Below are 17222 nucleotides of genomic sequence, written 5' to 3'. Positions count from 1 at the left end.
TGCATGGGTGTCCGAGCTGTGTGCCAGTAGTTTAGACAGACAGCTCAGTGCATTCAACATGTCAATAACTCTCATAAATAAAAGTAGTGATGAAGTCAATCTCTCCTCCACTTTCAGCCAGTAGAGATTGACAGGCATATTATTCATATTAGCTCTCTGTGTACATCCAAGGGCCAGCCGTGCTGCCCTGTTCTGAGCCAATTGCAATTTTCCTAAGTCCTTTTTTGTGGCACCTGACCACACAACTGAACAGTAGTCAAGGTGCGACAAAACTAGGGCCTGTAGGACCTGCTTTTTTGATAATGTTGTTAAGAAGGCACAGCATTGCTTTATTATAGACAGACTTCTCCCCATCTTAGCTACTACTGCATCATTATATTTTGACTATGACAGTTTACAATCTAGGGTTACTCAAAGCAGTTTAGTCATCTCAACTTGCTCAATTTCCACATTATTTACTACAAGATTTTGTGTTTTAGGGTTTAGTGAGTGTTTTGTTACAAATACAATGCTTTTAGCTTTAGAAATATTTGGTGCTAACTTATTCCTTGCCACCCACTCTGAAACTAACTGCAGCTCTTTGTTGAGTGTTGCAGTCATTTCAGTCACGATAGTAGCTGATATGTATAGTGTTGAGTCATCCACATACATAGACACTCTGGCTTTACTCAAAGTCAGTGGCATGTTGTTAGTAAAAATTGAAAAAAGCAAGGGGCCTAAACAGCTACCCTGGGGAATTCCTGATTCTAACTGGATTATATTTGAGAGGCTTCCATTAAAGAACACCCTCTGTGTTCTGTTAGACAAGTAACTCTTTAACTCTTTATCCACATTATAGCAGGGGATTCTCCAGCAGCAGACTATGATCGATAATGTTAAAAGTCAAACAAGATAGCCCACACAATCATTTTATCATCAATTTCTCTCAGCCAATCATCAGTAATTTGTGTAAGTGCTGTGCTTGTTGAGTGTCCTTCCCTGTAAGCATGCTGAAATTCTGTTGTCAATTTGTTTACTGTGACATAGCATTGTATCTGGTAAAACACAATTTTTTCCAGAAGTTTACTAAGGGTTGGTAACAGGCTGATTGGTAATCTATTTGAGCCAGTAAAGGGGGCTTTACTATTCTTGGGTAGCGAAACTACTTTAGCTTCCCTCCAGGCCTGAGGGAACACGCTCTCTAGTAGGCTTAAATTGAAGATGTGGCAAATAAATTTGGCAATATCGTCTGCTATTATCATCAGTAATTTTCCAACCAGATTGTCAGAACCTGGTGGCTTGTCATTGTTGATAGACAACTATTTTTTCACCTCTTCCCCACTGACTTTATAGAATTCAAAAGTACAATTCTTGTCTTTCATAATTTGGTCCGATATAGTTGGATGTGTAGTGTCAGCGTTTGTTGCTGGCATGTCATCCCTAAGTTTGCTTATCTTGCCAATGAAAAAGTCATTAAAGTAGTTTACAATATCAGTGGGCCTTGTGATGAATGAGCCATCTGATTCAATGAATGAAGGAGCCAAGTTTTTTCCCCAAAATGTAATTTAAGGTGCTCCAAAGCTTTTTGCCATCATTCTTTGTATAATTTATCTTTGTTTCATAGTGTAGTTTCTTTTTCTTCAGTTTAGTCACATGATTTCTTAATTTGCAGTACATTTGCCAATTAGTTGGGCTGCCAGACTTAATTGCCATACCTTTTGCCTCATCCCTCTCAACCATACAATTTTTCAACCCCTCATCAATTCAAGGGGATTTAACAGTTTTTACAGTCATTTTCTTAATGGGTGCATGCTTATTAGTAACTGGAATAAGTAGTTTCATAAATGCGTAAAGTGCAGTGTCTGGTTGTTCCTCATTACACACCACAGACCAGCAAATATTATTTACATCATCAACATCACCACAAAACGTATTGTATGACCTCTTATAGACAATATTAGGCCAAGCCTTTGGAACTTTGGTTATATGGCTATTATATTGTGATCCCTACATCCTATGGATTTAGATACTGCTTTAAAGCAAATATCTGCAGCATTAGTAAAGATGTGATCAACACATGTTGATGATTTCATTCCTATGCTGTTGTAACTACCCTGGTATGTTGACTGACAACCACTGGTTACAGTTTGACGTTTTCTCCTGAGTGGGCAGCTTGATGATATCCAGTCAATATTTAAATCACCCAGAAAATATACCTCTCTGTTGATATCACATACATTATCAAGCATTTTAAATATATTATCCAGATACTGACTGTTAGCACATGGTGGTCTATAGCAGCTTCCCACAATAATGGGCTTTAGGTGAGGCAGATGAACCTGTAGCCATATCATTTCCGGTCACAACTTGCAGACTTGTTTACGTGTTGCTGTGCGTTTTGTTGCCAACCTATTTTGCTACCTGACAACTTTACGGTTTTGACTTTTTTTTCCCTCAACTTTTTCACTCCGGACGCTTTATCTGGACATGGTTCGTCAGGATCTCCACCAGCCGAAGCTAAGTAGTAACATTAACATGATGCCTTCTAATTGCAGTCGCTGTACTCATAATATACAGGAGAACGATCGCCTTATGGCGAGGATAGCTGTGCTACAAGCCCAGCTTCAGATGCAATCGTTAGGCAAGGGTAATTTCAGTGTAGGAAAGGATGAAACAGCGTCTGTGCCACCAGTAAGTACAGATAGTAGTATAAATCCCCTGGCACAGTCCCCGCAGCCGGACAACTTTCTCACGGTTTCTGGAAGGAAATGCTGTAGGAATGCTCAACCGGTGTCGCTCATTCAGCCGACAGAAACTTTCAACCGGTTTTCCCCATTAAGCAGCGAGTCGGAGTCAGAGGCCGAGCCTTCTCTTGTCTCTACTCCTCCCGTTATGGGGTCTGAGACGCCGAAGCTTCCCACCATTAGCTCTGACAAATTGAAAACTCTAGTCATTGGCGACTCCATTACCCTCAGTATTAGATTTAGAACGAATCATCCAGCGATCATACACTGTTTACCAGGGGGCAGGGCTACCGACGTTAAGGCTAATCTGAAGATGGTGCTGGCTAAAGCTAAAACTGAAGAGTGTAGAGAGTATAGAGATATTGTTATCCACGTCGGCACCAACGATGTTAGGATGAAACACCAAGCGCAACATAGCTTCTGCGTGTAAATCAGCTAGAAAGATGTGTCGGCATCGAGTAATTGTCTCTGGCCCCCTCCCAGTTAGGGGGAGTGATGAGCTCTACAGCAGTCTCACAACTCAATCGCTGGTTGAAAACTGTTTTCTGCCCCTCCCAAAAGATAGAATTTGTAGATAATTGGCCCTCTTTCTGGGACTCACCCACAAACAGGACCAAGCCTGACCTGCTGAGGAGTGACAGACTCCATCCTAGCTGGAGGGGTGCTCTCATCTTATCTACCAACATAGACAGGGCTCTAACTCCTCTAGCTCCACAATGAAATAGGGTGCAGGCCAGGCAGCAGGCTGTTAGCCAGCCTGCCAGCATAGTGGAGTCTGCCACTAGCACAGTCAGTGTAGTCAGCTCAGCTATCACCATTGAGACCGTGTCTGTGCCTCGACCTAGGTTGAATTGGTCTACACGGACAAGTTCTGGCCTGGTTTAGATCTTATCTGTCGGAAAGATATCAGTTTGTCTCTGTGAATGGTTTGTCCTCTGACAAATCAACTGTAAATTTCGGTGTTCCTCAAGGTTCCGTTTTAGGACCACTATTGTTTTCACTATATATTTTACCTCTTGGGGATGTCATTCGAAAACATAATGTTAACTTTCACTGCTATGCGGATGACACACAGCAGTACATTTCAATGAAACATGGTGAAGCCCCAAAATTGCCCTCGCTAGAAGCATGTGTTTCAGACATAAGGAAGTGGATGGCTGCAAACTTTCTACTTTTAAACTCGGACAAAACAGAGATGCTTGTTCTAGGTCCCAAGAAACAAAGAGATCTTCTGTTGAATCTGACAATTAATCTTAATGGTTGTACAGTCGTCTCAAATAAAACTGTGAAGGACCTCGGCGTTACTCTGGACCCTGATCTCTCTTTTGAAGAACATATCAAGACCATTTCAAGGACAGCTTTTTTCCATCTACATAACATTGCAAAAATCAGAAACTTTATGCCCAAAAATGATGCAGAAAAATTAATCCATGCTTTTGTCACTTCTAGGTTAGACTACTGCAATGCTCTACTTTTCGGCTACCCGGATAAAGCACTAAATAAACTTCAGTTAGTGCTAAATACGGCTGCTAGAATCCTGACTAGAACCAACATTTTTTATCATATTACTCCAGTGCCAGCCTCCCTACACTGGCTTCCTGTCAAAGCAAGGGTTGATTTCAAGGTTTTACTGCTAACCTACAAAGCATTACATGGGCTTGCTCCTACCTATCTCTCTGATTTGGTCCTGCCGGACATACCTACACGTACGCTACGGTCACAAGACGCAGGCCTCCTAATTGTCCCTAGAATTTCTAAGCAAACAGCTGGAGGCAGGGCTTTCTCCTATAGAGCTCCATTTTTATGGAACGGTCTGCCTACCCATGTCAGAGACACAAACTCGGTCTCAACCTTTAAGTCTTTACTGAAGACTCATCTCTTCAGTGGGTCATATGATTGAGTGTAGTCTGGCCCAGGAGTGGGAAGGTGAACGGAAAGGCTCTGGAGCAACGAACCGCCCTTGCTGTCTCTGCCTGGCCGGTTCCCCTCTTTCCACTGGGATTCTCTGCCTCTAACCCCATTACAGGGGCTGAGTCACTGGCTTACTGGGGCTCTCTCATACCGTCCCTGGGAGGGGTGCGTCACCTGAGTGGGTTGAGTCACTGATGTGATCATCCTGTTTGGGTTGGTGCCCCCCCCCCCCCCCCCCCCCCCCCCCCTTGGGTTGTGCCGTGGCGGAGATCTTTGTGGGCTATACTCAGCCTTGTCTCAGGATGGTAAGTTGGTGGTTGAAGATATCCCTCTAGTGGTGTGGGGGCTGTGCTTTGGCAAAGTGGGTGGGGTTATATCCTTCCTGTTTGGCCCTGTCCGGGGGTGTCCTCGGATGGGGCCACAGTGTCTCCTGACCCCTCCTGTCTCAGCCTCCAGTATTTATGCTGCAGTAGTTTATGTGTCGGGGGCTAGGGTCAGTTTGTTATATCTGGAGTACTTCTCCTGTTCTATTCGGTGTCCTGTATGAATTTAAGTGTGCTCTCTCTAATTCTCTCTTTCTCTCTTTCTTTCTCTCTCTCGGAGGACCTGAGCCCTAGGACCATGCCTCAGGACTACCTGGCATGATGACTCCTTGCTGTCCCCAGTCCACCTGGACGTGCTGCTGCTCCAGTTTCAACTGTTCTGCCTTATTATTATTGGACCATGCTGGTAATTTATGAACATTTGAACATCTTGGCCATGTTCTGTTATAATCTCCACCCGGCACAGCCAGAAGAGGACTGGCCACCCCACATAGCCTGGTTCCTCTCTAGGTTTCTTCCTAGGTTTTGGCCTTTCTAGGCAGTTTTTCCTAGCCACCGTGCTTCTACACCTGCATTGCTTGCTGTTTGGGGTTTTAGGCTGGGTTTCTGTACAGCACTTTGAGATATCAGCTGATGTACGAAGGGCTATATAAATACATTTGATTTGGTTTGATTTGATGATTACTTCAACAGTATTTAACATTAGATCGTCTCTAAGCTTTACAGGAATGTGTTTTTGAATATAGACCGCAACACCGCCTCCGCTGGCATTTCTGTATTTTCGGGAGATGTTATAACCATGTCTTGCTACCACTGTATCATCAAAGGTATATCTAAGTGAGTTTCAGAAATAGTCACAAACAGATGACTTTCATGGACCTTATTTATTGACTTCATGGACCTTGTTTATTAGGCTACATACAGTATGTTAATATGAGCTATTTTTAGCACTTTTCTGGGTTGCTTGATTGCTTTTAATGCTTTCCTGGGAAGCTTATCAGAGGTAGACTTACTCATGTTATTTACATTGGAGCTGATAATGCAGGGAAAGCTGCATAAAGTGGTATTCCTACTATTGCACACCGCCTCAGTGCTAACAGTGTAACTCTGGGTTATAGGCTCATGATTACTGCTTACAATAGCTGTAGGATTAACAAATGTATTTGGTGAATTTAGGGGTACATAAATTAAATTACTTACGTTGCGTTTGCCAATGCCCCTAAGATCATGTACATTTGATGCAGCATTATGACGACTCATTGTCACAATGGTAGGGATTAACTGAGTTGGTCTTGGATCAGAGGCAGTTGCAGTGCGTCCTGTGTGGCGGATACGTTGGATTTATCGAATGCATGCATCAAACTGTATGCGTAGACAGTTTGACAGAAATGGTAGCAGAAGGGGAATGTTGAATTTTTGTTGCACACATATCTAGATGAAGCTGCATACCATTTTGCGCAATAACACTGTCGGTGTGATCGAAGCATAATCTACAACATAAACTCAGCAAAAAAAGAAACGTCCCTTTTTCAGGACCCTGTCTTTTAAAGATAATTTGTAAAAATCCAAATAGCTTCACAGATCTTCAGTGCAAAGGGCTTGAACACTGTTTCCCATGCTTGTTCAATGAACCATAAACAATTCATGAACATGCACCCGTGGAACGGTCGTTAAAACACTAACAGCTCCTAACTAACAGTCCCACCCATTAAGTCAAAATGTGATTGGTTGATTCCATTGTCCCTCCAAAATCTTGCCCTAATTAAGTTGAATGGCAGATGCCATTATCTAGCTTCTGATCGCCAATGGCTGACTTAGCTAGCTAGATCTTTCTCCTAAGAGACAAGCAATGAAAAATCTCTTCAGTGTTAACCCGTTCGTTTCCAACCAAAACTGAAGAGATTAAATCAGAAAACCTAGGCAAATAATAATATCATTATTATTATTATATTATTATAATCATTATTTTATAAATCCTTAGCCCTTCTCTGAAAGTGTAGAAGGCCCAGTGTTCACCACTGTGTTTGTGTTAGTAATAATTTGAAGAGTGGCTCTATTTTCCCTCAGCATGTATTTTTTCACTATTCTGAATGTCTAAAGAATCCATTTGTTGTTCTGAAAAATAATCACAGAAATACTGGCAATTTTGAACTGTTATTATGGTGGTGATTTGACAAAATTACAGTACAATCATGGTCTTGAAATGGACTTGCATTTTTCTGGTCTTAGTTTTGACTCGGTCTCGGCACTCCTCCGGTCAGGAAGTCAAGGACCCAGTGGATAGGGATGCAGTCTGGGCCGGCAGCCTTGGGAGGGTCAACACATTTGAATGACTTATACACGTCCTCCATGGAGACCGTAAGTACGTAGCCCTTGTTGTCCTCAGGGGCTCTCCTCGTCCACTCAAAGTCGTCATTGTGCTCGAAGCGTGAGAAAAAAAGTGTTTTGCTCGTCCGGTAGGGTGGCGTTGGTGTCCCCGACGTGGCTGGCTTTCTTTTTGTAATCCATGATCATTAGGAGCCCCTGCCACATACCTCGTGTCCCACCCGCTGAATTGCTCCTCCACTTTATCCCTATAGTTGGTTTTCGCCATCTTGAGCGATCTTCAGAGGTCGTATTTGTACTGTTTAACCATACTATTGTTCCCGGTCCCCTTGCCGTGTTTATAAGCAGCATCTCTCTCCTTTAGCTTCCCTGCAAGGCTGCCATTGTATAGGATGAGCAATGACTAGAATACAGTATATGCATACACTATCGTTCAAAAGTTTGGGGTCACTTAGAAATTCCCTTGTTTTTGAAAGTAAAGTTCATTTTTGTCCATTAATATAGCATCAAATTGATCAGAACTAAATCGTAGACATTGTTAATGTTGTAAATGACTATTGTAGCTGGAAACTGAAGATTTTTTATGAAATATCTTCGTAGGCGTACAGAGGCCCATTATCAGAAACCATCACACCTGTGTTCCAATGGCATGTTGTGTTAGCTAATCCAAGTTTATCATTTTAAAAGGCTAATTGATCATTAGGAAACTCTTTTGCAATTATGTTAGCACATCTGAAAACTTTTGTTTTGATAAAAGATGCAATAAAACTGGCCTTCTTTAGACAAATTCAGCATCTGTAGCATCAGCATTTGTGGGTTCGATTACAGGCTCAAAATGTCCAGAAACAAATAACTTTCTTCTGAAACTCGTCAATCTATTCTTGTTCTTGTTGAGAAGTTAAGGCTATTCCACATGAGAAATTGCCAATAAACTGAAGATCTCGTACAACGCTGTGTACTACTCCCTTCACAGAACAGCGCAAACTGTCTCTAACCAGAATAGAAAGAGAAGTGGGAGGCCCCGGTGCACAACTGAGCAAGAGGACAAGTACATTAGAGTGTCTAGTTTGAGAAACAGACGCCTCACAAGTCCTCAACTGGCAGTTTCGTTAAATAGTACCTGCAAAACACCAGTCTCAAAGTGAACAGTGAAGAGGCGAATCCGTGATGCTGGCCTTCTTCGATTAGCTGACACAACATGCCATTGGAACACAGGAGTGAAGGTTGCAGACAATGGGCCTTTGTACACCTATGTAGATATTCCATTTAAAAAAATCTGCCATTTCCAGATACAATAGTCATTTACAAAATTAACAATGTCTACACTGTTTTCTGATCAATTTGATGTTCTTTTAATGGACAAAAAATGTGCTTTTCTTTCAAAAACAAGGACATTTCTAAGTGACCCCAAACTTTTGAAAGGTAGTGTATAAAGTGGATAAAACAGTATGTAAACCTTGTTAAAGTGACCAGTGTACAATGTCTCTATACTGTACATGGGGCAGCAGAACCTAAGATACAGGGTGGAGTACCGGGTGTTAGCCGGTTAGTAACAGTGATTCAGGTTCAGGGCAGGGTACCGGGCAGTGGCCGGCTAGTGATGTTTGTTCAACAGTCTGATGGCCTGGAGATAGAAGCTGTTTTTCAGTCTCAGTCCCGGTTTTGATACACCTGTACTGTCTCCGTCTGCTAGATGGTAGCAGGGTGAACAGGGCGTGGCTCAGATGGCTGAGATCCTTGATGATCTTCTTGGCCTTCCTATGACACTGGGGGCTGTGGATGTCCTGGAGGGCAGACAATGTGACAATGTGACCCTCTGAAGAGCCATGTGGTTGCGGCACTGGAGAGAGAAGCTCTCCAGCCATTTCTGATCCTTTCCTTCACAGCAACTCCACTCAACCACCAGTCATGGTCATGGAGTTTAGGGCATAAATAATACAGGAGTAGATAGTGTATATAGATGCACTGGGGCTTTAGTGGGCAGATAGTCTAGATTAAACACTGCACTCAAATCCACCAATCTGAACATGCTCTCTTTAGAGCAACATTTTACCCCGTTCTTCTCACATTACATAAAGATCACATTTGAGAGCCCCAGTGTCAACTAAATAGGCTACCCTAAACATATTCAAACAACAAAACAATCAAACAAAACTATAATTTAAATCATTCAAAATGATTAAAAAGTCTAAAACAAAATGATGAGTTACTGCAATTAGGTCCTCATTTCAAATTAAGGCAGGGTTATAGCATCATGCACATTATATGACTATATTTGGCCATTGAGATTTATATGATCTAATTATAATTATAATCATTCGATGAGGGAATGAAAATGTTGAGGAACTCACTCAGAATGACAGTGAAGGAGAGGAAATGAATTATATCTATCCGGAGTGGCATTACTGTGGTGCACAATTAAAAACCTAACAAATCTCTCCTTCTCCCTCAATCTCTCTGTCTGTCGTTCTCTCTATCTGTTGTGTCAATTTGTAGCATATATTGATGGATGTAAAGATTGTTAGCTATACCGACAAGGCCTGTAATTGCTAACAGGATCAATATCATACTGTGTGCCTATAGCTGCCCCGTATACAGACTCCTACAGTCCAATTGACTCACTGGGGTAAGGCTGAAAACAGAAAAGTAGTGAGATGTTTGTATGACACACTTTGACCTCTAAGATTAAACACCTGCTAACAAAATGTAATATATTTTGAATTTATATTTGTATGTTTGTTTGTCTCCTGATCTTGACAAAACAACTTTTGTTATGTAATAATCATGAGAAAATGATAGATGCACTGCAGCTTCCACTAAGGAAGTCCAGAGGACATTTGAATGAAACAATTATTCACACTTTATGATCACAAGTTGTTTTGAGTTGTTTTTGTTGAGATCAAAAGATCATTTTCTCATGATTATTACATAACAAAAGTTGCTTTGTCAAGACCATGAGATAAACAAACATACAAATATAAATTCAAATATATTACATTTTCTTTAGCAGGTGTTTAATCTTCGATGTCAAAGTGTGTCATACAAACATTCAAACACACAAACATCTTGCGTTTTGTTAGGTTGAGTTTAACATTAGATATCAAAGTGTGTCTTTAAAAGTGACAATGGGTCATGTCAGATAGATTTTGGGGGACATGTAATCCATGTTCTGGGGCCAGGACTAAAATAGCTAAAGATTAATACTACTAACATCCTCTACCGTCGTGCAAAACACTTAACCCCTAAACTGTTCCAGGGGCGCTCCACTGCGGCTGACCCTCTGCCGCGCCCACCATTTTGGTGTGTGTGGTGTGTGTGTGTGTGGTCCCTTAATGTCTATGCTATGGTGTGGTCCCGCCGTCCCAGAGGTGTTGGAATAACATACGGGAAGCACTCTTTTCACCCCTCTTCGATCCCGAAATGACTTGTTCTAGCAGGTTAGGATAATTGATGTAGCAGGTTAGGAGACTGAGGTCAAGGTTAGGAAAGGGTTAGGGTTAGCAAACATGTGTTCCTAACCTGCTACGAAAATCCATTTGTTTCTAAGTGGCTTGAAAATAGTGTCCCCATCACATACAGCAACCTCTGATTTGGAAGCCATATATAACCACTATAGTGTTCAACCGTAGCATAATTGTGTTGAAACGTGTTACCGCTATTTCTATCAGTAGCGTCACTATCCTCCTGATCATCTATTGATCAGTATTAGTTTCACAGTTCCAACTATTTCTGATACCACCAAATCGTCTTGCCCAATGTATCTCCTATTCTTTCAATTGTCTCTTTCCAACTCTCCTCCCTTCCACCGCTGCGCGCTCTCTCACGTTGGCACATTAAACTATACTCTGAGAGCGGGTTTAGCAGCAGTCAGATGGTGGAATGCTTCCGAGAGAAGCAATCCGTTCGGTCCATCAATGCGAAAGGAAAAGGAGCGGTGATAGAGGAAGAAGAGACATGGCATCTAAAGACATAACTGCCTCTTGTTTCGTCAGTGTGAGCAGGGATATTACAGGTAGGGAAAATATCAACATTATTCCTATTCCCATTATCTCGATCATCATCATCATCTGTAACGCGTACGGATTCTGGCTTTTCCCAGTCTGCGACTGAACAGGCGCATTGGGGGTTTATAAGCAACACCTCGTTCATGTATGCTAGTGCCACCAAGCTTTGTGTGTCATTCTTTATATGTCATCATCTAGGCTAAACGTGCTTTGCATTATTTGAGCATTTAAAGTTCGAAAATTATGTAAAGCAAAGACACCCTGCTTGCACAGGATTCACGATAAAAGCACAGCAGGCATGCAGATCATGTAAAATCCCCAGGCCTGGGCCATAGGAAAAGGGGCGTTGTGAAAATCATCGTGTGCATCACGCGTGGGTTTACTCGCTCATGGTGTGATCTGCATTCAGAATTTCATGCCAGGTTGTAAGAATAGGAATTGCTACCCTCTCAGCGTGTTGGCAGTGAGCATGGTCTTTCTTTGTCTGCTGTGTGTATGTGTGTGTGTGTGTGACAGAGAGAGAGAGAGAGAGAGAGTGAGTGAGTGAGTGAGTGATTGTGAAGAAAGATAGCGAGGGGGAGCAGCATGCATTTTCTTGCCAACAATTTGCATGTATTCTTCACTTCCCTTTATTGAACAAGCCAGACATGGACCTTGTATACTATACTTCTCATTAGTAGAATTCTCAGATGATGAGGCTGCCATTGAGTTGACACAAGCTTACATCTCAAAAACTCACACCATCAGACCACACACAGGCTCACGCACACTCACACCTACATCACACACGCTGGCACACACACTTAGGCCTACCTAGCTACACACACACACTCTCTCACCCTCTAACCAACACCACACACACATGCTTGCGTTTGCAGGGAGTCTCTGCTGAGATAATTATTCCTAATGGCTCTATTAACCACACTGTGATAATTAATTCAGTGGAATCCCTGCCTTTCAATCCACTCACCTACCTGCCAGCCACTTCCCTCTGTCTCAGATAGACAGCTATATAGCATCAGACTCCAAGTGGCCAGAGCCAAAATACCATCTATGTTTAAACAGTCATCATGGTGTTCAAGATCATCATCTTCTTCTTCATCATCAGAACATTACTCTAAGGATCCTGTCAGAACAATCAGACTCAGCAGCATTCTCTTATTTGACCATGCATTGGTCACAGGCGAAGTACAGCACATTCAGGGCTTTGGATGGTTGGTTATCCATAATCTGATACCTTTCACCATCTCACCCTCTCCGCGTGTCCTCCTCTTCAGCCTCGCCCCTGTCTCTCTGATGGTGACTCTCTATGTCAGTGTGCCTGTCTGTCTGTGAGGGGATGTCCTCAGGCCAAGCCAGGTTATCTGCAGGTGTCTGGCAGGGGGGGTCACACCTCTGACTGGGATTCTATGTGACATCAATGCCTCGGTGACTGAGACTCACTTGAGCAGAGAGGATCCATGTGGTGGCTGGTAGTAATCATATTGTGCACATAAGGTTGTTTGTGTGGGAAGAAAATATTGTCTGGCAATGTATTCTGAATTTTATTAATAACAGAATGAATGCAATTGCAGGTTTTTGCCTATGAAACACACAATTAATAATAATATGTTTTTTAAAAATTATTAGATGAGCAATAATGAAAAGCCAAAAGTGCTTGTAGTATGCATAATAAAAGACAATTAACAGATAATAATGGAACAAATACAACAACAAACAGGAGAAGAAAAAACAGGCCGTTTTTTGTCTCGATCCAGTCTCACCAGCCTCAAGTACTGTATTCCAGCTCTGGCTTCCATATATAAAAAAAAATGCTCTCTATTTTACGGCTTCATTCTGTCCTCACTCACATATCCTTGTTTTATTGGGCAATTTCTGTGCGCCTGCCATGGAAAACAATACTGTTATTTACGTTTTAGTGAAAGATCCAATGGTTTTGGAGACTCAATGGTTTTATCCTCTGATAATCTCCCTCTGTTTATGAAATGCCAGGTGTAAGTTTTAAATGACACGGTTGGTCTGTCTACAGTTGTATGACGAAAGGGCTGTGCACTCAAAAGTTCAAGCTTATCTCTTTCACAGTTCTGATGTACTGTATACTTGGTTGATGTGTGTCATTTGTGTGTGTGAGATGTTTGCTTTGTGTGTTGTGTGTATTAGTGTGTATCTGACCATGGGGATGGTTTTTATATTTACAGAGAGTATCAGGAAGATTGTTGACAAGTCATCCATCAAGTTTATACGCGGCATTAAGCTTGACACCAAAAATGGCAAGTCAGAGGACCGGATACTGGTGAGTCCTGTTTTATCTGAATAACTTTGTCTGGTGAAAATAACATTTGCTATATTGATGCGCTGGCTGCGGAGTGGGTGGTATTCCCACAGATCATTGTTGATCTATTGATATAGAGGAGTTCTCCAGGCCATCCACACACAGTATTACTCCGTCCCTCACTACGTCAAGACAAGTCTGATGCAGTGGAGGATTCCTCCACAAGACATCGGATGGAAACCTGATGGTTGGTATAGGAGAGACATGATGCAACATAGGCAGTATTGAAGTGCAATGAATCACTATGGTCAGTTGCAGACTGAACACAAGCTATGGCCAGACTGGCCACATGCCATGAATATATTGAGTTGACATGCTGCTTTCCCATGTCGGCTGTGCCTGTCTGGGCATTGTGGTGGGACAATGTAGGACACAGAGGTCTGTAAGAGCATCAGCTTGGGGAGGGATCTGTTTGAGGCTCTGTCTCTGTGAGACCCTGGTGGTGGAGGCAGTGCCAGGCGCGGGCGGACCTCTGCCTTTGATACTGGGGTGCTTTCATCAGAGAATATGGGGCAAAGATGTAAAATCTTCAATAGAGGAGCTGCAGCCCTGCCAGCTTATAGGACTAAATCTGGGCCAGTGAGCTCTTAAGTGTATAGATCCCAACCTATGTAAGTACAGAAAATAGGCAAAAGTATAAGAAATAGAACAACCAAATAACTGAGACTGTACTAACAATTCCACATAAAACTGCATTGAAATGTTTTCATGTTTTTGTGCTCCTGAAAACTACCAGCTGATGAGGCAATGAGCTCACACCCCCAGCTGGGCAGACTAGGCCTTGGCAGGGAGTCGTTCCCCCGATGACTGCTTAATGATTCATTATAGGACGAGTTGGAAGAGTTTTGCAATGTGCACCCATTGATATTCAGGGACTATGTCTCTCTGCCAGGACAATTTTATCCATTAAATCCTCGCTGTCCAATCTCTCTCTGCTAAATGGTTCCTTTTTTACTCTGAACTAGAGTAGGGTATCTATCTGGAATTCTAGTCTCTATGGTGCTTAGATTAAGGCTGAGGACAGGGTTAGGATTTAAACGGTCAAGGTAAAGCTTGGGGAAGGGTTTGGGTTAAGAGTAGGGCTTGCTGATAAAGCCTGAGCGAGAGTTAATGTTTTAAGGTAGGTTCAAGTTCAGGCTGGTAGGTTCTTTTTTCATTGTTCGTCTTCCTCTCCCATCAGGTTTGCTTGAGGCCATGTCATGTACTTTAAGTTAGGCTTTGGTTTCCTTGCTTGTGAATTATTTAACCTGGTACTGGAAGTACCTTATTCATGTATAACAGTTGCCTTACCCCCTTATCAAGCCAATAAGAAAAGACAGGCATCATCTCTTCTCCAGAAACAGACACATAAAACTGACACATAATTATATGATGCGTGCTGTGTGTCTCTTTGATCTGGAAGACTTTGATAAGGACTTCTCTCCTGGGGGGAACTGTCTCCCATTCTCTCCTGCACCATCAGCATGATTTACTTCTATATACACATATGGTACAGTACTCACACACTGTATCCACTGCCACCTCCTACCCAGTATACCCACCCGCCCAACTCATCACGTTAATGTGATACAATCCCCACGTTTTAATTAACTCCTTCAGACACAGTGTCTTTGAAGTGGTGGAATGCAGGAGTCTCTTTTCTCTTTTCTCTTTTCTCTTTTCTCTTTTCTCTCTCTCTCTCTCTCTCTCTCTCTCTGTAACTTTAGATACCATCGTTGTGGTTTGCTGTTGTTGTGTGTGGGTGTTGTGGCTGCCGGCAAGTGTTTGGCTCTGTTGAGTAGAACTAAGCACCTCTCTCCCGAAATGCAAAATTGAGGGATAGCCACAATTAAATTACTGCATTTTATTAAGAAGGCATACTGTACTAGCTAGTGTTTCTAGAGAGAGAACAAATGAGAGAGAGAGAGAGAGAGGCAGAGAAAGATAGCCAGAGAGAGAAAGGCAGAAGAGAGAAATGTTCCTCCGTCCCTCCTCAGGGAGATGTTTAAAGGGGGCATCAGAGATGAAGGAGCAAATGATCAGGAGCGAAGGAGCAGAAAAAAGAGCAGAGGATGAGAGTCAGAGAGAGGGAGGGAGGGAGAGAGCAACTGAAACATATTTTCTGTTTGTTTATCCGGTAAAAAAGTATAAACTGTGCTGTAGCAATATTTACAAAATGTTCTTTGCTCTCCTCTAAAAGATGGAGACAGGAGCACAATAATAGGGTATATAGAGATTGTGTTTGTAGCTGAAGGTGATTGTATGTGTGTGAGAATGTGTACAGTACACCTGGGTGTGTGTGTATGCGGGCAGACGGGTAAATGTGGGTGCTTTTAAATCACTTCCCTATGGAACTATTATTGTTGTGACCATTTCTATAAACCATCTTAATACACATACTGAGAATGCAATCATCCCCAGTATACAGCATAGCCCATCAAAGCATGATGCTGTGGCAGAAAAGATTCCTGCCCAGATCAATAGGTGAATACAGAGAGTACTCCTCATTTCACTCTCTCCATTACCATGGCAACCCACGAGAGCGTTGGATGCCCATAGTGAGTCTTGAATGTGCAGTGAACTTTTGCTCAGTATGGATGTCATTTGTTAATGTTTCTCCGTCTGACTCAGGTCCTCACAACATGGAGACTCTATTTCCTGACAGCCAAGGTTCCAACAAAGGTAGCCATAATGATCACTATGTCATTAGCTACCGTTTACCATACACCAAACTCTCAGCATTATGTTAACAAACGTGAATTTTATTACAGATTGAGGTGACATTTAACTTCTTGGAGATCCGAGCCATGAACAGTCACCCAGAGTTTCAGGCGAGTAACATATGCCAGATTAACTCAGGTTTTGAATGGCCATGTTGGTGCATCGTCCATGTGGCCTCTTTAATTTGAACTGATTAGTTATTTGATCAGATTTATAATGGAGTAGGCCTATTAGCAACATCCTCTCAACATCTGAGCAATCAATCAAATCAGTTAATCTAATCTACAATATGGAGATACTGTATGAGGATCTTAATTCATGTAAGCAGAGCTACAGCAATTCGGTCTCTGCTTGGATATTTACTGCAATTAACTTAGTTATCTGGCATCATGCCGAAAATCACTGGTCCTTCTATCACTCTATTAATTGAAACGATGTTGTTGTTGTTTTCCTATGCAGGTCGTCATAGACTTGGACAAGTCCACTTATTCCCTGAGGCTTCAGTCACGTGACCACCTCAGTCATGTGGTCAGCCACGTTAACTTTGCCCTGTCCAGAATATTCAACAACTCTGTTTTCTCGTGAGTGTCCATTTTCAGGCAGCATAGACTCCTGTACCTGACAGCTTTGAAACCCAGACAAATTATAAATAATGTTAGCTATTATGTCCCTTCTGAAACGTGTCCCCTCTCTCTCTCAGTCCCTCCATCTGTCATTCAGACAGTGACCTTTCTGAGGGAAGCAGGAAGTACTCCCCCAGCTCAGAGACGTCTGTTGAAACCCAGAGGGCCTGTGGTAAGAAATGCACAGACAGGCAGGAAGACAGACGGACACAGATATACAGACTGCATAAGAGACAGATTCTAGTTGATGATTGACAGACAGGAAATTGTTGAGTAAATTG

The 17222-nt window shown here is 42.3% G+C and overlaps 1 protein-coding gene across 2 annotated transcripts in view; it reads left to right on the top strand.

The window, feature by feature from the left end:
• The first annotated feature begins 11157 nt into the window (after positions 1 to 11157).
• Positions 11158 to 17222, top strand: part of LOC139406711 (capping protein, Arp2/3 and myosin-I linker protein 3-like) — a 52178-nt gene continuing 46113 nt past the window's right edge. For both annotated transcript variants that reach the window (XM_071149655.1, XM_071149654.1), the window contains exons 1-6: positions 11158 to 11294; positions 13485 to 13579; positions 16229 to 16279; positions 16369 to 16428; positions 16778 to 16899; positions 17019 to 17113. In XM_071149655.1, coding sequence (XP_071005756.1) covers positions 11162 to 11294; positions 13485 to 13579; positions 16229 to 16279; positions 16369 to 16428; positions 16778 to 16899; positions 17019 to 17113 — 556 coding nt within the window. In that variant the 5' untranslated portion in view covers positions 11158 to 11161. The remainder of the gene's footprint in view (positions 11295 to 13484; positions 13580 to 16228; positions 16280 to 16368; positions 16429 to 16777; positions 16900 to 17018; positions 17114 to 17222) is intronic.

This window comes from Oncorhynchus clarkii, chromosome 4, assembly GCF_045791955.1.
Source record: "Oncorhynchus clarkii lewisi isolate Uvic-CL-2024 chromosome 4, UVic_Ocla_1.0, whole genome shotgun sequence".
Taxonomy (NCBI): Eukaryota; Metazoa; Chordata; class Actinopteri; order Salmoniformes; family Salmonidae; genus Oncorhynchus; species Oncorhynchus clarkii.
Note: the sequence above shows the minus strand (reverse complement) of the source record. Positions and strands in the feature narration are given on the sequence as shown.